Source organism: Chrysochloris asiatica, unplaced genomic scaffold (genome assembly GCF_000296735.1).
Source record: "Chrysochloris asiatica unplaced genomic scaffold, ChrAsi1.0 scaffold00027, whole genome shotgun sequence".
NCBI lineage: Eukaryota > Metazoa > Chordata > Mammalia > Afrosoricida > Chrysochloridae > Chrysochloris > Chrysochloris asiatica.
In genome coordinates, this window is record NW_006408545.1 from 24,527,258 (window position 1) to 24,552,519 (window position 25,262).

Consider the following 25,262-nt stretch of genomic DNA (forward strand, 5'->3'; position numbering starts at 1 on the left):
AGCTGGTGAGCTTGAACTGCTGACCTAGCAGTTCAAATGGCTTTGCAGTCTGGCGCCTTAACCCACATACATCAGTCACTTAGAATCTTGTTTACTTGTTTTTGGAAAGATGTAATCACTGTCTCTTCATTAAAATACAACAGCCAGACAAGTAAGAGCAATGCAGATGCCAGAGAGACATCAGAGTAGCTCTTGTGACCTTGGTGTATAATTTCATCAAGTACCTGCTGTAGGTATCACTGAGATGTTGGTTCTTTGTTCTGGATGCCAGAAATCATTCACAGTGGCTTCCAGAGACTGAAACGGCCCAACGAGGGAATGTGACTTGGGTCTTGGGGAGTCTCACCACAGAGGTAATGAAGCAGTTTGCTTTTCTCTTCCTCATTCACCTGCAGGTTCTTCAGCCTACAGAGTTCATTTAGGTGTAGGATGAAACTGCTCCTCGGAAAGCCTGTGACGTCTTTCTTGTTCCCTTCTCTTTGCTTGAAAATCGATAAATGAGAAGCAGTGATTACAGATGTGAATGTTTTTGGTGTTTCTTTATTGGTGTATTAAATAATTATTACTTGGAGATAAATGCTTAATGTACACATTATTTTCATAAGTTTGTTATCACATTGAATGCTGTTTTATGTGCTTACCATCTTGTTATAATATTTTAAACTTAGTGTAATTTTTTTCTTCTTGTGATACAGAAGTGTTTTAAAGATGAAAAGGTTTTGTGTTATTTGTAGAAGGTATAAAAAGATTGGGAAGGTGAATGTCGTGGCAGTGTTCTAAAGCTCAACAGTTGGTTTATAACCATATGAGGAAGTGTGACTAATGGTACAAATCTACCCAATATACTCGTAGAGTTCAGTTCAACTGCCTGCCCTTTTAGAATCTAGAGTAGATATGTGCATCATCACTTACTCTCCGTGTAAGACTTAATGGGCCTAACAGACGGGTGATGATATGCTTCAAGAATGTGTTTATCCTCAAGTCCATGTTGAGGCTACAAAAGTCAATGTTTCAGTGTTGCTGCTTTAGCGCAGCTCTCCTCATTACTGTATTTCAGGTCAAGATTGACAAGGAACTCAGTGGTATCTACCGGCGATTGTTTGAGCCGCTCCGTGTGTCTCCAGATTTGTTTAGAAGATTAACTGGACAGTTTTGCATAATTCAAACTTTGAAAAAGGGTCAGTCTTATGCTGTAGAAGACAACACCTCCGTTGATGACCGTCTGAGTATCCTTCTGAAAGGAAAGTAAGTGCTCTATGAAAATTGACATTTGCAGTTTGCCTATAATCTCATCATAGCTTCTGGGTAAGAAATAAATGGATGGAATACTGTCAACCAATGAAGGAGGTGGTTATAGACTTCGTTGTTGATAGAATGTTCATTTTACTTTTGGGAGTTATGCTGTGGAGCAACTGGTTAGACTTTACTTCTCTGAATCTCATTGACATCAGGATTTTCCATTGTGACTAGACTATTTTAACCTATTTTTTGTTACCTTCTTAAAGTTCATGGAAAGGTGATACAACAGAATACGGAAAGCATTGAGCACTATCATTTATATCACATGCAAGCAAAATTTTGCTGAAGGTAATTTAAAAACTATTGTAGCAGTACATCAACAGGGTGCTGCCAGATATTCAAGCTGGATTCAGAAAAGGAATGTGGTGACAGCATTCAGAACCTCAACAGTTGCTTTGTAACCATATGAAGAAGTGTGAATAATAGTGCACATCTACCCGATAGGCTCTTAGAGTTCAGTTCAGCTGCCCAAATGCCCTTTTAGAATCTAGTGTGTAAATTTCTGTCATCATGAGGGATATCATTGTTGACGTCAGATGGATCTTGGCTGAAAGCAGAGAGATGTTTACCTGTGCTTTATTGTCTGTGCAGAGACTTTCGACTTTGTGGCTCACACAAGCTATGGATAACATTGCAAAGAAAGAGTATTCCAGAACACGTGATTGTGCTCATGAGGAACCCATGCATAGACCAAGAGACAGTCCTTAGAACAGAACAAAGGGATACTGAACAGTTTAAATTCATGAAAGGTGTATGGCAAGGTTGTATCATTTAACCATACTTATTCATTCTGTATGTTGAGAAAATTATCCAAGTAGCTGGATTATATAAAGAATAACTGGGCATCAGGATTAGAGGAAGACTCATTAACAGCCTGTGATATGCAGATAACACAACCTTGCTTGCTGAAAGTGACGAGAACTTGAAATGCTTACTGATACAAACTATATTGAAAGCTGTAGTATTTGATTTTCACCTCAATGTAAAGAAAGCAAAAATCCTCAAAACTGGACCAATAAATAACGTGATAAGTGGAGAAAGGATTGAAATGGTTAAAGATTTTCATTTTGCTTTGATTCATAATCGTTGCCTTTGAAAGCAGCAGTCAAGAAATAAAATGATGAATTTCGTTAGACAAATCTGCTTCTAAAGATCTTTTAAAGTGTTAAAAAGTAAAAATGTCACTTTCTGTACTAAGATGCGCCTGACCTAAGCCATGATATTTTCAGTCGCCTGATGTGATATGAAAGTTGCACATTGAACAAGAAAAATTGGAGAAGAGTGGATGCATTTCAATTATGGTGCTGGCAAAGAATTTTGAAAGTATCATGGACTGCCAGAAGAACAAACAAATCTTTCTTGGAAGAAGTACAGCCAGAATACTCCTTAAAAGTGAGCAAGTCTCTTGTACTTTGGATGTATTGTCAGGAGGGACCAGTCCCTGGAGAAGGACATCATGCTTGAAAAAATGGAGGGTCAGCAAAAAAGAGGAAGACCTTCAACAAGATGGGTTGACACAGTGGCAATAACAATGGGCTCAAACGTGGTAACAATTGTGAGGTTGGTGCAGGAGCAAGCAGAGTTTTGTTCTGTTGAGAACAGGGTCAGCATGAGTGTGAACCAATTGGATGACACCTAACAACAACAACAAAGTTAATGAGACAAAATTAAAGTCGACTTAAAGTAAACATTAAGGAGCTCTGGTAGCATAGTGGTTACGAGTTGGGCTGCTAACCTCAAGGTCAGCAGTTCGAAACTACCAGCTGATCCGCAGGAGAAAGATGAGACATTCTGCTCGCATAAAGATTTACAGCCTTGGAAACCCTGTGCAGGGTCACATGAGTCAGAACTGACTCCACAGTACTTAACAACAACAACAACAACAACAAAGTCAACAGTAAGCACTTCACAACAACAGCAAAGTAGACATTAAAATTCAAGAAGTTTCAGAACATTTCTCAGGTGATCTTTTTGTGTGTGTGTGTGTGGGTGGGAAGGGTTGTTGTTAAGTGTCAAGTCAGTTCCAACTCATGATGACTCTGTGTAGGGTTTCTAAGAAGTGGCTGGTGAGTTTGAACTGCCGACCTTGCAGTTTAAAAACCAACCTTGCAGTCCAGTGCTTATGCTACAGTGCCACTTCGGGGTGGGGTAGGAATATCAATTTTCTGAGGAGAATTTCAGTGTATATTTGTTATTCTGCATAACTGTTTATTTATATCATTGCTTTCTCTCTGTCATTTATGCCAGTTTAAATAATAAATCACATCCCTGCAGCTATAAGAGAATGGATAACCATTGGAAGACACATGTTTGGTTCACTACTGGATGCTTTTATTTTCTTTTCCTTTTTTACATTGTTTTTTGAAAGAAATATATCTGCCTTGCAAAATTCTTTTAATCATGTCAGTAATATTTGAAATCTTTAAAACTTCAGCATGAAATCAGACCAATAAGATGGCAGGTATTAAGGATCATCATGTTATTTGGGAAATCCTTTGTGTTTATTTTTAACATTCATTTCTGTTGTCAGAATGAAGGTCTCCTATCGAGGACATTTTCTGCATAACATTTACCCCTGTGCCTTTATAGATTCTCCTGAATTTAGATCAACTGAGATGCACAAAGACGAAAAATTCCAGGTATGCTTTAGTATAATATTCAAGATTCAAATGAATTCATGTGTCATTCAAAATAGAAAGGATACTAATAAAAAGTAGTTATGGTTTATTGAAAAAATAACTGAGTAATGTGAAGTCTGTGGTTCCATTTAAAATTTTTTTAAACAAAATAGTGCATATGGGTGCATAAGGAAGACTTAGAAAAAGATAATGTAATTTGGCCATAGTAATGATACTATTATTTCTGTATTGTGAGTTTGATTGTAGGTAATCATTGTTCCTAAAACACTTAACAAAACCCCCAGAAAATTGGTTTTGCCCTAGACGACATATTTTGGTAATCTTTATAACAAAGCTAATCCCTTTACTTTTTTATGCTTGTATTTGGCGAATAGGTTTATGGGCTAAGAGTGACGTTTGAACATGGACTACTCAGTGTGCTCTTTATATGTCTTAAAAGAAAATTGCTTCATTACATAGCACTTTGTTCCAGTTTTTTCCATAGTGCTCAACCCTCCTATTGTATTCAGTTAATTATTGGTAGGAAAGTAGCCAAGAAAATGGATGAGAGTTTCCTTTGTGGATAAGGAAATATCCTAAGATCAGGCTTGCTTATGAGCAAGAAAAAGTTAAGTAGGAAATGGAATGGAGGGGATATTATCATTAGAGAGAGAAAAATGTTAATATTTCTCGTTGGCAAAAATCTTATTTAAGAGCCAAATTGGTATGGCACAAAAGTGGAGATAAAAGTGGAAATTCACAGAAATACAGTTTTGTTTACTACATTTACAATAGTTGCAGCCCTGCCTGCTTCCACTCTGCCTGAGTAATGTGTGATAACTGCACCACTTGTTAAAGGTACATCCCATAGAAATTCACTGACAAGCAAGCTTGCTTGCTAAGTGGATTGGGTTTAAGATTCAGAAGCAGAGAACTGATGCTGTATCCTGGCTCCTCCCTCCTCTGATTTACTCTCTTACCTGTGTATTGTGAGCGTGAGGTATACACAGAATTATGTTTCTATTGTCTTTGGTCACTACCACCTACAAACTGATTCAGAGAACCACTTCTTTTCTCTGACCTCCCCACAATTTCTTTCTTGAAAGTCCAACATTTATCTGTTGGATCCGTTTCTCTTGTGTATAGATGTTGCCGTGTGCTGTGAAGTGTGTTCTGACTCTTAATGATGCTGTATAGGGTTTCTGAGATGGTAAATCTTTACAGGAGCAGAAAGACTCATCTTTGTCCATGGAGCAACTGATGGACTTGAACTGCTTACCGACATTGTGGATAGTAACAGATGCTTTTATATAATACCTTAAGTCCCATAGAAAGATCACAGATACTAACATGTACTATATTTTCCCTCGAGTATTACTCTATTTTCACAATTATGTTAACCAAAAAAAAAAAGAATTCCTATCACTAGCTACAGTTATTTTTTCTTAGCTACTGGGGATTGAGATTTGGTGGTTAAGAAAGGTTCCTGATAATTTCTTCGAAGATTCTAACAACATGAATAAAAATCGAGATGCCGTAACTGGGGAAAGGGCATATCATCAGCCTTCCCAGAGATCAGTCAGCTTTTCTCGGGGGTGGCATTTCTTGATTGGTCAGTGGATAAAAGCTACTTTAATGATATTGCATCTGCATCCTGTACAGTTGGAGCAAACTCCATCAGAGGAAGCCCTGGGGAGAGATTATGTTTTGATTGCTTACAAAATGTTCCTGTTGGCAAATACTCAAGAACACAAATAGTAGTAGCACATCTGTGTAGGAGTAGATTGCCTTACTAAAGTGAATTCCCAAATAAAAACTGTCTCATGCTCCTGGGACTAACTTCTTATTACCTGCCTATGAGAGGGGGATATCTTAAGTCCTCAGTGTTCAGACTTCTCCACTCACAGGCTTTCGCCCTACTAACCTCATTTTGCTCTGTGAACATCATCTAGGTGTTCTGATAAGGACCTGTTTCCTTTGACATTTTATGGCTTTATCATCATTCTTTGTAAGGAAGCTAATAAATTATCCAATAAGGTAATAAAAGAAAGAGAAAAGGCAATCCAGCTCAAGGACTGTTCTTCAGATTACACCTCAGCTAACTGTTGAAACATTACAAGTGATCACAGGCATAGAGAAAAACAGCTGAGAAAAAGGATTCTGAACTTAAGAGTTTATCACCCCTATGTGTTTGCAAGTCCTTTTGGTATTCACAGATCAAAGTGGCTGCTTAACTGTTGTTGTTATGTGCGATGGAGTCGGTTCCAACTCCCCTGTAAATCTTTATGGGAGCTGAAAGTTTGATCTTTCTTCTGCGGAACTACTGGTAGTTTTGAACTGCTGACCTTGAGATTAGCAGGCTAACTAGTAACCACTATGTTACCAGAGCTCCTTTATTATATTATAAAAGGTAGAAATACTAAGTGTTTTGTGTTTGGTTTCTTTTTCTTTGTGTAGTTGTTTTATATTCAATGAGCTGTACCGTTAATCTTTTCTCCCCCTTTTGTTCTTTGCCACCCATTGTATGTCTTATGCTGTGAAGCCTGAAAATCAAAGCTTTAGGGGGGCACTAAATTTTAACTAGTATTTAAATAAAACATTTTGTTAATGTTAAATATTTTGGTTAAGTGTGAAGCTATTTGATTAGTCAGTTTTGACTGATAACGTTTTAGCGCTTATGGAAACTCAGTTATTGGTTAGGTAGACCACTTCATGTTCCTGGTATGTGAAATGTTGTACAATGCATTAAAAAATAATAATAAATTCTCCCCTGCAGACAGTCAACCCATCATACTGTCAGACTTCTGATTCTAGCACATTCAGCAATTCCCTCAGGCCTCTTGAGTAATGGAGTCTTTGCCTTCTCACTATGTGAGGGTGTAGAATGGGTTTGGAATTTAAGGTGAGGGACTGATTCAATGCCTTGAGGTTATTACAGTGAACCGGGTTACAAATTTATAGTCTAAGCCTAAAAGAATTACCTGAAAGAAATCCTTTGTATTTCCCACTACTAGGTCATTATTAAGTGCCATCGAGTTGCTTCCAACTAATAGCAACCCTATGTAGGGTTTCTGAGGAGCAGCTGGTGAATTTGAACCACCTACAACAGCACTTAACAACAACAACAACCTTATGGTTAGGAGTCCTGGTGTGGCACTGCAGGTTAATGCACCAGACTGCAAAGTCACTTGAACTGCAAGGTCAGCGGTTCAAGTTCACCAGTTGCTCCTCGGAAACCCTATGCAGGGTCGCTATGGGTCGACTCAACAGCACTTACAACAACAACCTTATGGTTAATAATCCAATGCTTATCATACAGCCTCACACCATGAGTCCCACTGCCTAATTTCCTTAGTAAAATTCTTCACAATAACTCAAACATGGCGCTGCTGAGTTAACCTTAATAGCTTAAGAAGCAAATTTCATTTACTCAGATTTTAACTGTTACTATATCATGTGGTACTGTAGGATAAGTACTAGATTGCTAACCACAAGGGTGGCGGTTCAAACCCACCAGCTGTCCCATATATTTTTACACAACTATTGTGACAGAAAATCATTGAATGACAGTAGAAGAAATGAAGTATCATTCAAATAAAATTACCTCAGTCAACATGCTCACTACCAGCTTCCAGGTAAACGCCTGCTCCATGGCCCTGGGCAGTATTTGTATGTCCGGTGTTGTTGTTAGGAGCTGTCCAGTCACTTCTGACTCATAGCAACCCTGTGTACAACAGAAGAAAACACCGATCCGCCCTGAGTCATCATCACAATCGTTCCTATCTTTAAACCCATTGTTAAAGCCACTACGTCAAACCATGTTGTTGAGAGTCTTCTTCCTTATAGCTCACGCTTTGCCAAGCTTTGTTTCATCCAAGTATTAAGGGCAACTCTATTTTAGGAGGCAGCTCTTTCCCAGTCGTAGTTTGGGTACCTTCCAATTTGAGGGGGGCTCATCTTCTGTCACTGCATCAGACAATGTTCTGTTGCTATTTATAAGTTTTTCAGTGGCCAGTTTTTTCAGAAGAGGATGACCAGTTCTTCCTGCCTTGCCTGACTTAGTATTGAAGCTCTGCTGAAACTTTTACATCATGGGTAACCCTGCTGGTATTTAAAATACTGGTGGCATAGCTTCTAGCGTCACAGCAACATACAAGCTACCACAGTATGACAAACAGATGAATGGTGTACTCTAGGCATAATTAATTATTTGAAAACTATATGACGCTGTAGGATAAACGCTGGACTACTAACTGCAAGGTAGGCAGTTAAAATCTGCTAAATCAGAACTGACAACACATACTTCTCGCTTATCAACTATTGTATTATCTAACATTTTGCATTTATGACAATAGTAAAAACTCTACTGATTATTTTGACATAAAGGATATACATCTAGGAGTAAGGAACACCCAGGTCCTTGTTGGGGTCCCTGACTGGCAGACCCTTTGTACACAGAGAAATAAAGCTCAGAAAGGAAGTTTGTATTGGGTATTTCATGATGTGGGACAAGAATAGAGCAAAGTGTCTGAAGTGGGGTCTGCCAGGTTCTGGGTGACCACAGGGGTATGAAGGTAGGACAGTGACAGCCTGTGTCCTGAAAGCGGGCCACCCTCAGAATCAGGGAGGAAGTGGGACCCCAGGGTCTGGCCCCATTTCCCTGCCCCAGGGGCATGCAGGACAGGCTGGGCTGTGATCTGATGGATCCTTGAGATTGGATTCTAAGGTGCCTGGGGCGCCCGTGGGTCTCCACATCAGCTGATCAGCACAAAAGGAAAAAACAACCCTGATCTTTGGCTTTTATTTGGTCTGTAGATGGTTTGATTTTTAAACATAATTTTTGAAAACAACATAAATGTTTATATAATTACAGGACCTTGTGCATATGGGACCTAATTTTAGATTAATTAATTTGACAAATCATCACCATGTTTTTGTTGTTGTTAAGTACCGTTGCGTCAGTTCCAACTCAAAACGACTCAGTATAAGGTTTCCAAGGAGTGGCTACTGGGTTTTAACTGCCACCTTGCAGTTCAAATCGACCTGGCAGTCCAGTGCTGCTTCTTCAACGTAACAATAAGATCCACTAAATGTGTCTACTCATCTCTTTTCCCAGATTGTTGTTGTGGTTAAGTGACATCAAGTCGATTCCAACCCATAGTGACCCTGTATAGGGTTTCCAAGTAGCAGCTGGTGAACTTGAACCACTAACCTTGCAGTTCAAACGACTTTGCAGTCTTGACGCATTAGCTCACCACGCCACACCAGATTACTGTATCATAATTCATATAAATAATGTTTTTTCTTTGCATGTTTGTTTTTTGACAGGTCACCATTATTGCAGATGATAACTGCAGATTTTTATGCTGGTCCAGAGAAAGATTAACTTACTTTCTGGAATCAGAACCTTTCCTGTATGAAATATTCAGATATCTTATAGGAAAAGACATTACAAACAAGCTGTACTCATTGAATGATCCTACAATAAATGACAAAGTAAGTGTTTTTCTGAGTGTTTACTGGTAAATATTGGTAGGTATAACTCAATAGATGAGATATTATCCTGAATTTCCATCAGTTGGTCATATTTTAAGTGCAGTGGGGATGCTTGTAATTTAGAACCTTCAGGGAATCAGTTCTGAAGAGTAAGGAAATATTTTGTACTTCTTGTACTTGACATTACTTAGTAAGGCATCTGTAAATGTCAGAACCTCCATTTGTGGTGAGGATATGCTATCTTTTTCAGAAAGAATCATTGAAGCAATCTAATGAAGATGGTAAATGTGTTGGAGGAGGTGGGGTTGGAGTTGGTGGAGGAAGGCAGGTCAGTGGAGAGATTGCAGACAGTGAAACTCTGACCTACTCCAGTGAACAGGAAGTAGCCATTGTCACCCTGGAACCTTCCAGTGTATACATCTTCTGGTGCAGCTCAGAGGTAGCTGGAGAGGTGTGGGGTGGACATCTGTGATTCTTCATCTAGAGATTGTAGAGCTGTATTGATCTTGAGAAATTTACAATCTGATAATAATTTCTCCATATTTGGTTACAAAAAAATTAAAACAATTGCAGAAGAGAAGTTGGAGAACATTGTTCCTATGACTAGTAGTATTTGCTTACTAAGGATCTCCAGGAACAATAAGTATGGATTTGTGCTTTCTTAAAGTCATCGTATCTGGGTTGGTTCTTCGAATTCAGTTGGTGCTCAATATTTTCAGAATAATAAACAGGCTATATTTTTTGTAATAAAGTAATAACAATCTTCTATAAGATAGCTTATGTAATAACTAATAGTAAAAATCATAGTTAATGTTGAATATTTACTGTGTACCAGGTAGTCTTTTATATGCACTAACTTGCAGGAAGGAATTGTAAATACTGTTTAATATCTGATTTATGCACTGCTGAGATTATGTCTTTTAAATCTCAGACGTCTTAAAACTTTGCTTTGTAGAAAGTCAAGCTCAGCCTTTGCACCCAGATCTCCATGCTGGAAATGAGGAACAGTATAGCCAGTTCTAGTGACAGTGATGATGGGCTACACCAGTTTCTTCGGGGGACCTCCAGTGTCTCCTCTCTTCGTAAGTTACCCCAAATCGATGAAGCTCTCTCTAGGGTTCTGATGAATGTTGTTGGCAATATACAAGTTAAAACTTTGATCAGAAAAATAACTTTGGAAGTCATCATTTGGCAATCTAAAGACAAATTTTGTCTAGGATTTTTTTTTTCCCCATTTTGTACATAATCTAAAATCCAACTCTAGAACTCTTCTATTTTAGAAATTGTTGACTTATTTATTATTTTTTTGTGTGTTGACTTACTTTTGTCATATGCTTTACATAAATACTGGATTACTGAAATAGTATAAAATAGCTTACATGGTTTGGTAAATATTTGGTTTAGTTGTTTTTCATGATTTTTGTTAGAGTGAACTAGATCCAGCAAGCATTGTGTAAACTGTGATAGGGAAAACAGTTGATGGTGCTTTATTGGTTGGAAATGGAATATTCCTGAAGATGATGGAAACCACATAACGGTCCTGTGAGTTACCACATTCACACACCCACCAGGATGCAAGTTTCCAAGGAAAACTCTTCTATAGTTTGTTGTTGTTGTTATTGTTAGATGCTGTCAAATAGGTTCCAACTCATAGCGACCCCATGGACACAAAACAAAATCCTGCCCAGTTCGGCACCATCCTCACAATTGTTGTTACACTTGAGCCCTTTGCTGCTGCTACTCGTTGGGTGTGTGTGTGTGTGTGTGTGTGTGTGGAGGGGATCCTTCTTCTTTTGCACTGACATTCCACTTGATCAAGCAGGACATCCTTCTTCAGTTAAGATTGTTTTAAAACATTTTAATAACACTGACAACACAGACATTGAGAATTATTAAATGAGAGAAACCAAATTATTTTAGGACAGTGCTTAAAACTACTTTAAGAATTATTGTAAGAACTTTGAACAAATTTATGTGAAATAGCAAAAAGGCAGACAAATTTTTCCACTGATATAAGAATCTCATAATTCTTACAGAAGAATTACTCACAGTCTCAATTATGTTTCAAACTATGCTAACTTAAAAAGTAAATAAGCACATTTAAAAAATCCTAAATATTTATAATAAGGAAGATCGTAGAAGAATTGATGCTTTTGAGTTAAGGAGTTGGAGGAGAATATTGAAAGTGCCATGGGCTGCCAAAAGAACCAACAGATTTGTGTTGGAACAAGTGCAGCCAGAGTATTCTTTGGAGGTCAGGATGGCCAAACTTCGTCTCTCATACTTGGGACATATTGTCAGGAGGGACCAGTTGCTGGAGAAGGACATCATGTTTGGTAAGGTGGAGGGTCAGAGAAAAAGAGGACGACCCCCAGTGAGATGGATTGGCAAAGTGGCAGCATCAGTGGGCTCAAGCATGGCAACAATTGTGAGGTTGGCCCAGGACTGGGCAGTGTTTCCTTCTGTTGTGCGTAGAGTTGCTATGAGTCGGTACCGACTCAATCCACCTAACAACAACAACAACAAATATTTCTGTAACTAACCTTGCAACTTTTGAAAGCTTTGGTTAAATTGAACTATATTCCTAGATTGCATAGTCAGGAGAGACTAGATTTACAAAGCCTCATTTTTTGGGTTACTTTGCAAAGAGAAGTCTAGGCATGGAAATGTACTGCACATTTAAAGGTAGGGTCTCAGGAATTGCACACATAAGAAACTAGAAATTTTGTTGTTGTTGTCAGGTGCCATTGAGTCGGCACCGACTCATAGCGACCCCATGCACAGCAGAACGAAACAGTTCCGATCCTGGGCCAACCTCACTACCACTGCCACACTTGAGTCCATCAATGATGCCACCTGGTCAATCCATCTCGTTAGACGTCTTCCTTTTTTTCTCTGACCCTCCACCTTACCCAGCATGACATCCTTCTCCAATGATTGTCTCCTCCGGACAATATGTCCAAAGTATGAGAGACGAAGCTTAGCCATCCTGGCCTCCAAGGCAACTGGAAATAGTTCTATTCTATTGCAAACTAAGTTTTTGAAGGTCTTAGCTGACATTGATCATATTCTATAATCTACTGTTATTGTTGCTAGGTGTGACACTAGTCACAGCCCAATCCTGTGCCATCCTCACAATTGTTGTTTGAGCCTATTATTATTGCCACTGTGTCATTCCATCTCCTTGAAGGTCTTCCTCTTTTTCACTGACCCTCCACATTACCTAGTGTGACGTCCTTTTTCAGAAACTGGTCCTTTTTGACTTGTCTACAGTATGAGAGATAGTCTCACCATCCATATGTCTAAGGAGCAATCTGGCCACACTTCTTTCAGAATAAATGTGTTTGGTCTTCTGTTTGTCAGTGGTCCTTTAAGTATTCTTCTCCAACACCATAATTCAAATGTATCAGTTTTCCTGTAGACTACCTTATTCATTGTTCAACTTTCACATGCATATGTTGCTGTTGTTGTTGTTAAGTTCTGTTGAGTCGTTTCAGACTCAGCTACCCGGTATAGGATTTCTGAGGAGTGACTGGCAACTTTGAACCACCAACCTTGTGGTTCAAACAACATTGAGGTCAAGTGCTTGTCCTATGGCTCCACACCAGCACTTCTTCACATAGTTTGTTATGATCTCATATGCATATGAGAAACTGAAAATACCATGGCTTGGGTCAGGCATACCTTAGTCCTCAAAGTGATGACTTTGCATTTTAACACTTAAAAGACGTCTTGTGTAACACATTTGCCCAAATCAATATGTCATTTGATTTCTTTATTGATGCTTCTGTGAGCATTGATTGTGGATCCAAGTAAAATGAAATATTTGACAACTTCAATCTTTTCTCAGTTTATCATGCGGTTACTTATTGGTCCAGTTGTAAAGATTTCACTTTTCTTTACATTGAGGTATAAATCTGTACTGAAAGCTGTAGTTTTTATCTTCTTCAATAAGTACTTCAAGTCCTTTTTACTTCCACCAAGTAAGGTAGTATTATTTGCCTATCACAGGTTTTTAATGAGTTTTCCTCCAATCTTGATGCCATGTTCTTCTTCACATACTCCAGCTTCTTGGATTAGTTGCTCAGCATGCAGATTAAATAATCATGGTGAAAGGACACAACCCTAATGCATACCTTTGTACCATTCAGTATCCCTTTGTTCTGTTCCAATAACTACCTCTTGGACTATGTATAATTGAGTCCTCTGGAATTCTCATTCTTCTCAATGCTATCCATAGTTTGTATGATTCACAAAGTTGAATGTCTTTGCATAGTCAATAAAGCACAATTAAACAAGCAGCAGCAATGGGCTCAAACATAGCACAATTGTGAGGGTGGCATAGGATCAGGCAATGTTCATTCTTTTGTGCATAGGGTAGCTATGAGTCAAAACCAACTCGAGGCACCTACCAACAAAAACAAAAATCATTCTAGAGTTCTCTGATTTCAGCCAAGATCCATCCAATGTCAATAGTGGTATCTCTAATTCCACATCCTATTCTGATTCCAGCTTGAATTTCTGGAACCTTCCTGTCAATGTACTGCTGCAACCATTTTTAAATTATCCTCAGCAAAAATTTACTTACTTGTGATATTAATGATATTGTTGATGATTTCCACATTCCATTGGGTCACATCAAAATCCAAGTTAACACAGCTAATACCAGTCAGACACAAGGTTTGAATTCAGGCCTGCATGGAAAGTGTGTGTGCCATCACCTTGTAATGTACATTTCTAACTGGTAAGTATACCACTCACCTGTCAGTTTGTCATACTTGTGTTGACATGTGCTATGGAAGACATACTATTGGTCATTTAAATCCCAGCAGGAAACCCCACCATAGACAGGCCTCACTGGAGCTTCTAGACTACAGAGAGACAAGGAAGTAACAGGGAAAGATCTTTTCTGAAAACCTTATGAAAAGCAGCAGAAATTTGTCAATATAGTGTCAGAAGATTCGTTCCACAGGTTAAATATGGATTTCTTCCCACTGGTTGTGCAGGTGGCTGTCTTCCAAATTCTTTGGCATAGATGAGTTAACGCCTCCAGTGCTGCATCAGTTTATTGAAACGTTTCAATCTGTATTTTGTCAACTCCTGGATTCTTGTTTTTTGTCAATGCTTTCAGTGCAGCTTGGACTTCTTCCTTCAATACCATTGGCTCCTGATCATATAGTACCTCTTTAAATGGTTGAATATCGACCAATTGTTTTGGGTACCATGATTCTGTGTATTCCTTCCATCTTATTTTCATGCTTCCTGCATTATTCAATATTTCGCCCATTTGTTGTTAGGTGCCATTGAGTTGGTACTAACTCATAGTGATCCTGTGCACAACAGATCAAAACACTGCTCAGTCTTGGGCAACCTCACAATTGTTGCCACGATTGAGCCCATTCTTGCTGCCTCTTTGCCAGTCATTCTTGCTGGAGGTCTTCCTTTTTTTCTCTGACCCTCCACCTTACCAAACATGATATCCTTCTCCAGTGATTGGTCCCTCCTGACAATATGTCCGAATTATGAGAGTCAAAGTCTGGCCATTTGACCTCCAAGGAGCACTCTAGGCTAGATGGCCAGATGGCACTTCTTCCAACGCAGATCTGTTGCTTCTTTTGGCAGCCCATGGTACCTTCAATATTCTCCTTCAACACCATAACTCAAATGCATCAATTCTTCTACGATCTTCCTTATTCACTGTCCAGCTTTCGCATCCATATGAGGTTATTGAAAATACCATGGCTTTGAGTCAGGCTCACCTTAGTCCTCAAGCTGACATCTTTGCTCTTCAATACTTTAAAAAGGTCTTGTGCAGCAGATTTGCCTATGCAGTTTTGCCCATTAAATCCTTCGGTATTGCCCTGGTTGGCAAGCAGTGCGAGGAGACCCGAGGACGCCTGGGCCCAGAGTCAATGACGTGGCCACGGAGGACTCAAGTGGAGAATGGAGCTGCCAGCTGATGGGAAGAGAGAGCATGTGCACAAGAACACCCACACTTGCAGATGACATCCATGTGACCGGGACTGGATGACTAGATGATCAGAGCTCAACCAGGAGAAGAAAGAAGAGGGGGGTGGGGGAAAGAAGATTGAGCTGATTCAAGCTGATGAACTTGACCTATGCATACGAATGCAGTGACACAAAAGAAGCGATAAATCCTTACAGCAAGAAACATTCCCACCCCCTCCACACACAGAGTAGACAGAGAGGGGCAACTTGGACATTGGATACCCAAATGGGGAGGAAGGGACTACAAAGGCAAGAAGTAACTGGCTTACAAGCTTTCAAGAGTGAACCTAGAGCTAGGGGGCATGGAGGAAGGCAGAATCACCAGTGAGTACTATCCAATTTGTCTACGTGGAGCTGATGAAATGAAATACAGATGGGTAACGTGCGATACTGTAGTGAATAATGGTTATCAAGATGCATTGTGAGCGTTGGAAATGCAAGGGTAGATATTTTGTAGCGAGGAAGAGAGTGATTATTTCTCCAGTCTAGGAGCGGAGGTCTCTGGGACCACCAACGGATAAGAGCTGAGAACGGGACCCCACCCAGAGAACTGGGGATGCCTGAGATGGAGACAGAGATGATGACATGGAGGGGTGAAGCGGCTGGGGACTTTGGATCCAGAGAGGGAAAGGAACTGTGGGCCGAAGACTGAGGGGGGAGGGGGGAGGATAGAGCATGGGCTTCTAGGATATGCCCTTTGGTCGGAAAACGATGCATGGAGGGGATTGGAACCATGGCAATGTAATGATGTACAGTGGAATGAATATGGAACTGAGGTTCTCTCATGTAAACTATCATATAATTCACAATAAAACATTTTTTAAAAATCCTTCAATATTGCAACACAAGGCTTAAACTTTTTCTTCAGTTCTTTCAGATTGAGAAATACTGAGCGCGTGCTTCCCTCTGGTTTTCTGACTCCATGTTGTTGCATTACAGTACTTTGTCGTCTTGAGCAGCCATTGACTTCATTATTTCTTCCTGTCACTTTAGGGTCCTCCATGTTCAAGGGTAAGTTTAAAGAGTCTCTTCTGACATTCACTTTTTTCTTTCTTTCCCATCTTTTTAATGACCTTTTGCTTTCTTTTTATATGAGATTCTTGATGTTATACCACATATCCTCTGTTCTTTGATCATTAGTGTATAATTCATCAAATCTGTTCTTGAGATGATCTCTGATTTTATGTGGAATATTCTCAAGGTCATATTTCTTCAGTTTCAGCCTGAACTTGCTTATGAGCAGCTGATGGTCTATTCCACAGTCTTCCCCTGGCCTTGTTTTGGCTGATGATAGAGAACTTTGCCATCGTTTTTTCACCACAGATGCATTCAATTTGATGTACCATTTACATTGCTTTAAAAAATGGTACTTTTAATGAAGAAGTCACTGGTCTTGCAAAATTCTGTCATTCATACCCCACCATCATTTCTGTCATGACGGCCATATTTTCCAGCTACCAACCCTTCCTCTTTGTTTCCTACATTTGTATTCTAATCACCAATAAATATCAATGTATCTTGACTGCTTGTTTGAACAATTCCAGACTGACAGAGTGGTTGTCATGGTGGTTATGTGCCAGGGGATTGGTTCCAACTCATAGCAACCCGGTATAGGGTTTCCAAGGCTGCAAATCTTTACCAAAGCAGAAAGCCTCATCTTTATCCTGCACAGAGACTGATAGATTCGAACTGCTGATCTTGCAGGCAGCTCATAATCCACTATGCTACTTGAAGAAGTTGGTAGAATTCTCCAGTTTCTTCATCATTGACTTTAGTGGTCTGTGCGTAAATATGAATAACAGCGGTATAAGTTGTCATGGTGGTATTTATGTGCCGTGGAATAAGTTCCGACTCAGAGCGACCCTGTATAGGTTTTCTGAGGCTGTAAATCTTTACAAGAGCAGAAAACCTCATCTTTCTCCTGTGGAGCCGCTAGTAATTTCAAACTGCTGACCATCAGATTAGCACCCTGACTTGTAACCACTATGCTAACTTAGTGGTATGAGTAAATGTATAGAAATTATCCTATCATAGACAGCTTTGTACTTCAAGATTGATCTTGAAATACTCTTTTTGATGATGAATAGTCCATTCCTCTTCATTTTGACTTCCCAGCATAGTAAACAATATGAATGAATGATTCAAAATGGCCGATACCAATCCATTTCAGTTCATTAACACCTAGAATATCTATCTTTCTGAGTTCCATTTTGGTTTTGCTGACTTCCAATTTTCCTAGATTCATGCTTAATACATTCCACTTTCTGATTATTTATTGATGATTGCAGATGTTTCTTCTCATTTTGAGTTGTGTCCCATCAGCAAATGAAGGGCCCAAAATCTTTGATCCACCCACATAATATTAAGATTAACTTTACTTTGAGGAGACAGCTCTCCCTCAGTTACGTTTTGAGTGCCTTCCAACCTGTGGGATGAATCTTCCGGATTATCAGACAAATTTCTGCTGCTTTTCATAAGGTTTTCAGTGGCTAACCATTCAGAAAAGGTCTTTCCCTTCTTCTTCCTGATCTGTTTGTAATCTGTAAGCACCAATGACGCCTGTCTATGGTGAGTTATCCTGCTGGTATTTAAATGACCAATAGCCTGTCTTCCAGCAGCATAGGTATGACAAACTGACAGATGAGTGGTGTACTTACCAGTTAGAAATGTACATTACAAGGTGATTGCACACACTTTCCATACAGGCCTGAATTCAAATCTTGTGTCTGACTGGTATTAGCTTTGTTACTTGGATTTTGATTCCTGTTCTATCCTAACAGAAGCCTGGTCTTTTCCTTTCCCCCTTTCTTTTAATCAATCTCGAATTGAGTCCAAAACAGCGATTACCAGTGTGGTTAATTGAAAACTTAAGTGTTTGTAAAGAAGCTTGCTGCCCTAGAGTACAAATTGTACTTTTTCTTTTCAGTGCCTCCTTGTCTAGTTATTCTTTGCTGTACCTAAATATGCTGAACCTGTTTAGGTTTCCAGTGCACTATCTTACATATTAATAGAAATACATATAGGTACATATGTATGCATATGTATGTGTGTGGATTTTACAACATATCTACATTAATACATACTTCCCTTTGACCAGCCCTCATTCTTACTTTTTGGCCCCACTTCTGCAGTTAGATGTAAGATGTCAGTACTTAAACACAGCATAATAACATAATAACCGTTGTTAAGTGCAATTAAGTTGGTTCCGACTCATCACAGCCCTGTATAGGTTGTCCAAGGAGCAGCTTTTGGATTTGAGCTAGCAGCCCTGTGTTTAGCAGTGTATTTGAACCACCAATCTTGTGTTTAGCAGTCCAGCACTTATCCTACAGTGCCAACTAGTAATTATTTAATTCACTTTAGCATGTGATTTATTAAATAACTGGTTATTTCTTGTCTTTCAGACTTAGGTTTTAGTTCAGAACTACTGCAAGCTGCTCTGGTTTCTATTTACAGACCCATCAAAATGCCTTCAATTTTCCCGTATTATAACCTTTTCCCTGGAAAAACAAAGAATAGAAACACAATCTTTAGAACTGGTAAGCTGAAATAGCAAAATTTATTACCTTTGAACATATGGTTTGTTGTTTTTGTTAAGTGCCATCGAGTTGGTTCCAACTCATAGCAACCCTGTATAGGGTTTCCGAGAAACAGCTGGTGGGTTTGAACTGCTGACCTTGTGGTTCACAGTCCAGTGGTAATCCACAGCGCCACACCAGAAGTCCACATGTGGTAGTCTCAATAAATGTTTGAGTCTCTAAAACAAATGATGTAAGCTCTTGGCTATTTAGGTGTCCAATGTGTCCAGCTGCTCCCAGCAATAACATCAGCTTCATTAGTGCTGACAGGGACAGGGGAGCTGTATTGGCAATAATATCTGTTACTTTTCAGACACTCTGTATACAACAACACATTTCATCTTCACCGTAAACCTGTGGTATGTAGATGGCACAACCTTGCTTGTGGAAACCAAAGAAGACCTGAAGCAGTTTATTCACAAAAAAACAAAGACTGCAGCCTTCAATATGAATTTTATCTCAGCATAAACCACAGATCTTCACAACTGGACCAATAAAAAACACCGTAATAAATGGAGAAAAGATTGATGTTATCAAGGATTTTATTTTACTTGGATCCACAATCAGCGCTCATGGAAGTAGCAATTGAGAAGTCATAAGGCATTTTTAATTGAGCAAATGCACTGCAAAAGATCTCTATAAGTTGTTAAAGTAAAGATACCACTTTGAGGACTAGGGTACACCTGACCCAACCCATGATCTTTTCAGTCATCTCGTATGGCTGTGATGGGTCTGGAAATAGAAAACCCAAAGCGGTTTGCAGTATTACAGTAGTTCTGAACTAAAACCTAAGTCAGAAAGACAAGAACTAACAGTTATTAATAAATTACATGCTAAAGTGAATTAAATAATTACTAGTTGGCGCTGTAGGATAAGCAAAAGTTAAGGAAGATTGGAGATCGATGCATTTGAATTACAGTGTTGGCAGATAATGTTTAATATGCCACGGACTGCCAGAGAGATGCAGAAGTACGTCTTGGAAGAAGTTCAGTCAGAATGCTCCGTAAAAGCCGGGATAGTGAGACTTCATCTCATGTACTTTGGACAGGTTATCAGGAGGGATCAATTGGAGAAGGACATCATGTTTGGTAAAGTGGAGGAGGGCCAACAGAGAAGAGGAAGATCTCAACTAGATGAATTGGCGTAGTGGCTGCAACAATGGACTCCAACACACCAGCAGTTGGGAAGATGATATAGGCAGGCGATGTGTAGTTCTGTTGTGTCTGGTGTTGCTGAGTCAGAACCAACATGATAGCACCTAACAACAAATAACAACATAATCCTGAAAGGCAAAATGAAACAGGCAGCTTTTGCTAGATAATATGGCACTAACAGTCCACCAAATCTCAGAGGTTGTAACAAAAAGGGAGTCCCTAAGTAGTGCAAATGGTTAACACACCTGACTGTTAACCAAAAGGTACCTCAGAAGAAAGGCCTGGTGATCTACTTACAAAAAAATTCATTTACGGAGCCCAGTTCAAGATGGAGTCAACTCGGCAGCAGCTGTACTCTGTAAGAGAGGCATCTTTCTCTCACTTGTGCATTGGGCGCTGCTCTTTGCCATTTCTTCTTCAGTAGCTGCTGCTTGTGTCGTTGCCATTTCCTGTAGTAGAAGGACAACACTGGTGGCAAAAATCGCACAGAGGCTCTTAAAGTACACGACACTTCACTCACTCTCCTTGGGCTAGAGAAGTCGTTTGGTCAGACCTAACATTAGCAGGACGAATCTACTAATCCTCCTGCAGGACGTGCACAGACTTGGGCACCAGAAACACAGTCCACCCCACTGGATACTGTTTCCAGTTTCAGAGGAGAGCATTGAGAATGCTGGTGTTAAGTGCCGTCAAGTTGGTTCCAACTCATAGCAAACTTGTATAGAGTGTCCAGTGAGTGACTGGTGGGTTTAAACCATTTACCTTGTGGTTAGCAGTCCAGTGTTTAGCCTACAGCTCCACACCAAGTTCCACAGAGGGGGGTGCTGGCATTCAACCTAGGTATCCTGTCTAATGCCAAAGCCTGTGCTTTTCCACCATATTGGCACTATGGTTCAAGCAGAAAAAAACAAAACAAAACAAATAGCCGATGTGACTGGTCAGTGAACTATACTTTGAGTACTGTAGTATTAGGATGTTTCTACTTCCTGGAATGTTGCTGAGTGCATCTCCACAGTACTGATGAATGTGCTTCTTGTATTTCCTGTCTTCTTGTTGTTAAGTGCCATGGAGTCAGTTCTGACTCATGGTGATTGTTAAGTGCCATGGAGGCAGTTCTGACTCATGGTGACCCTGTATAGGGTTTCCAAGGAACGGTTGATGAGTTTGAACCGCTGACCTTGCAGTTCAGACTGACTTTGCAGTCCAGTACATTATGTGTTGTTGTTAAGTGTCATTGAGTCGGTTCTGACCCATAGCAACCCTGTATAGAGTTTCCGAGAAACGGTTCGTGAGCTTGAACCGCCGACTTTATGGTTCAAACCGACTTCGCAGTCCAGCATATTAACCCACAGCACCACACCAGGACATTATCTAGAGGCTTGTAAAGATTCTGGTGAAGGTACTACTTTCAAAGAGATGATATAATGACACAAAAAAAAGTTCACAAAATTACATAGTAAATGAAGCTCAATTAAGCAGAAAGGAAGTTGAAGAAAAGGTGAAGAGAAACTTTGAGTGACCCATTGCTGTGAAATTGCTGCTGCTCCTATTTCTTCTGTTGTGCTGTATTTTTGTACTTGTCACGTGAAGGTACCTGTTGAGCAAAATCTCTACTCCTTGCATACATATCTTGTATTCTAGTCCATATTGTCATGTCAAGGAAAGAAAGTAACAAAAATGGCTTGAGGAAAAACCATTCCTGTCTGGTCTAAAATCTCATGGCGCTGTCAGATAAGCACTGGATTGCTAATCACATAGTTGGCAGTTCAAAGCTACTGGCTGATTCTCAGGAGAAAAATGAGCTTTCTGCTCCCATAAAGATTTACAGTCTCAGAAACTCTGAACAGGGTCTCTGTGAATCAGAATTGACTTGAGGGCAGTGGGCTTGGTTGGTTTGAAATCCAGTTGAGAAAGATCCCTGCTAGCACTGTGGATTCCACATTGAGCTGCTAACTGAAAGGTCAGCATTCAAACCCTCGAACCACTCAGGAGAAAGATGAGGCTGTGTGCTTCTATCAAGATTTACAGTCTTGTTAATCATGTTGAAAAAGAGGAAGACCCTCAGTGAGATGGACTGACACACTGAATGCAAGAATGGATTCAAGCATAAAATTTGTAAAGATGTCAGAAGACAGCTTTATTCTGTTGTGCATAGGATCACTATGAGACTTTCAGAACTGACTCAATAGCCCCTAGCAACAAGTCCAGTTAATTTACTCTTCACTGTCTTGTTGCTTCCTTTACTTGGGCTCCACGTTCAGATATGTGACTACGAGGGAGGAAGAGACCAGTGTGGGAAGGATTTGATGCCACCACATGTGTATAAGCTGCTCTCTACTCCTGGACCCATATGTTGAGCAGGACACCTTATCATTCTATTGTCGTCTCATCATCCACAGACTGTTAGTTCTCAACACGTGATGAATGCATAAAAGACACACACGGAGATTCATTTGATTGTGCTTGACAGTTCCATCACTGTCCAGCAGTGCAGAGCATAGCGTTGTCATAGCAACAGGAAAACATGTTATGTTTCCTTCAAAGTTGTATGACTGATTTTATTTTAGGCAATTGGGGTTATGTATGGTTTGGGTATGTTTTAAATCTTGAGATAGTATAGGCAATTTGGGAACTCATATTTTAAGCTCCAGACCCTATTTTTTTTTTTTCCAATAATTGTAATGAATGAACGTCCTTTGTTGTTGTTGTTGTTGTTGTTAAGTGCTGTTGAGTCAGTTCCAACCCATAGTGACTCTGTACAGGGTTTCCAAGGAGTGACTGGTGAACTTGAACCGCCAACCTTGTGGTTCAAACTGACTTTTTAGTCCAGCACATTTACCCACAGCGCCACACCAGGACTCTTACATCCTTTTGTTGTTTGTTGTGAAGTGCTGTCAAGTCAGTTCTGACCCATAGCAATCCTGTATAGGGTTTCCAAGGAGCAGCTGGTGAGCTTGAACCACTGACCTTGCAGTTCAGACGGCTTTGCAGTCTGGCGCATTAACCCACAGCGCCACACCAGGACTCCCTGTACAGGACTAAGTATCCTTTGTTGTTAAGTGCCATTGAGTGGACTCCTACCCATAACAACCCTGTATAGAGTTTCCGAGGAGCAGTTGGTGAGCTTGAACCACCAACTTTGCAGTTCAAATGGCTTTGCAGTCTGGCGCATTAACCCACAGCGCCACACCAGGACTCCAAGTATCCTTTAGAATCCTATAAAATATTTGGAGAATTATCTCTTCAAAAGAACAAAAATCCTTTAAATACTTTTTGTTATTAATGTCAAGATAATGCCCTGGATAAACTGCTAGTTTCACATAACCTTGCTACAGAAATGTGCTTTAAGTCAAGAGCTTGCATCTAGTTAATATTCTTGTCAGCAATGACTAAGAACAGATCTGTCTTAATGAATTTCTCTTCGTCTCTTATGTATTTATTTACCTGGAAAGACACAAAGCTAATATAGTAGTCTTAGTTTAAAGCCTCATTTCTTGAAATAATCTCTTGCACTGGATTTGAATTTCTGTCCCCCTGTGAACAGTCACTGGCTTACACACAGACTTTCCATGAATTATACGGAGAGGAAGAAGGAGCTGTGGCCAGGCAGTAGGGAGATGAGGAAGCACACATGAACAGTTCTCAAGCCCACTAAGATGGTTAGAGAAAAGCAACAGTATCATTTTAATGATGAGCAAAGTATAGCTTTGGAACACTCACTAACCAAGTTAAGGTCACTTGGCTAGCCCTGGCACAAAATTGTGTTGAATTCGTTAGAAATTCTTGTTTTGTTCTTTACCTTAAAATGATTCATATGTGCGAAAGTTGTTTGGGAGTATTCAAAGTGATACCTCCAGTGCAAATCACAGCAGTATCAGCTGACCTGTCCTGACCACTTTCTTATTATGTGTTCTCATTTAATCCTCACAACCACCCTATGGCATTCTTGTTGTTGTTGTTGGGTGCCATTAAGATGTATTGGACCCATAATGACCCATGTGACAGAGTAGAACCAGCCCCATAAGGTTTATTAGGCTGTAATTTTTGCAACAGCAGATCACCAGGTCTTTTCTCCTATGGATGATGGGTTCTGGGTAGTCTTGAATCATCAACATTTCAGCTAGCTGAGTGCTTAACCATTTGTGCCACCAGGGTGCCTTCTCTATGAGATGTACTTGTTATTATTGTTAAGTGCCATTTAGTTAGTTCCGACTCTTATTGAAGAGTAGTAGCTAGTGGGTTTGAACCACTGACATGTGACTAGCAGTCCAGTGTTTATCCTACAGTGCCAGTGCCACACCAAGACTTTTTCCTATAAGACCGGCATTGCATTTTCCCCTTTTAGGGATTAAGGAGGATGGCATTTGCCCTCTCAGTGTCCTTAGACACAGGTCACAGCCAGTATGGGTATTGTCTGTGTGCAGAGTCCCTGCCCTCACCAGCGCATTGTCCAAATATGGCCTCTTACCTCACCAAGCCCTGCTATCCACAACTCACTACCTCTGTGACCTAGGGAGAATTTCTGAAAGATTTCTCATCTTTAAAGCAACATTGAGGGGACTTTATACATTTTTAATCTTTGAATCAAAATTCTAAAAAAATATCAAGTTAATACATATAGATGGAGTCCTGGTGTGGCACTGTGTGTTAATGCGCCAGACTGCAAAGTCATTTGAACCGCAAGGTCGGCTTACCAGCTAATCCTTGAAAACCCTATACAGAGTTGCTATGGTTTCGGAACCGACTCGACAACACTTAACACCACCAACAAAATATATAGATAGTTATCAAATAGTAAAAACAGCTTATAATGAAACAAACTGACCTAGTTTGGGTCTTACTCTATAAAATCAATCACGTTGGTGACAGTGGTAAATAATGTTGTTGTTAGGTACCATTGAGTTGAGACCGATTCATAGCGACCATATGCACAACAGAACGAAACACTGCCAAGTCCTGGGCCAATCTCAGAGCCCGTTGATGCTGCCACTTTGCCTATCCATCTCGCTGAAGGTCTTCCTCTTTTTCTCTGACCCTCCACCTTACCAAACATGATATCCTCCTCCAGTGACTGGTCACTCCTGACAATATGTCCGAAGTATGAGAGA

At 39.9% G+C, this 25,262-nt stretch overlaps 1 protein-coding gene across 2 annotated transcripts in view; it reads left to right on the forward strand.

Moving 5' to 3' along the window:
* Positions 1-25,262, forward strand: part of BVES (blood vessel epicardial substance) — a 79,377-nt gene that overhangs the window by 28,835 nt on the left and 25,280 nt on the right. Inside the window, exons 3-7 of one of the 2 annotated variants that reach the window (XM_006839969.1) lie at positions 1,058-1,245; positions 3,830-3,938; positions 9,246-9,417; positions 9,987-10,006; positions 10,378-10,495. In XM_006839969.1, the coding sequence (XP_006840032.1) occupies positions 1,058-1,245; positions 3,830-3,938; positions 9,246-9,417; positions 9,987-10,006; positions 10,378-10,495 (607 nt within the window). Of the gene's footprint in view, positions 1-1,057; positions 1,246-3,829; positions 3,939-9,245; positions 9,418-9,986; positions 10,007-10,368; positions 10,496-25,262 lie in introns of both variants that reach the window. The other variant, XM_006839968.1, reaches the window with a different exon arrangement.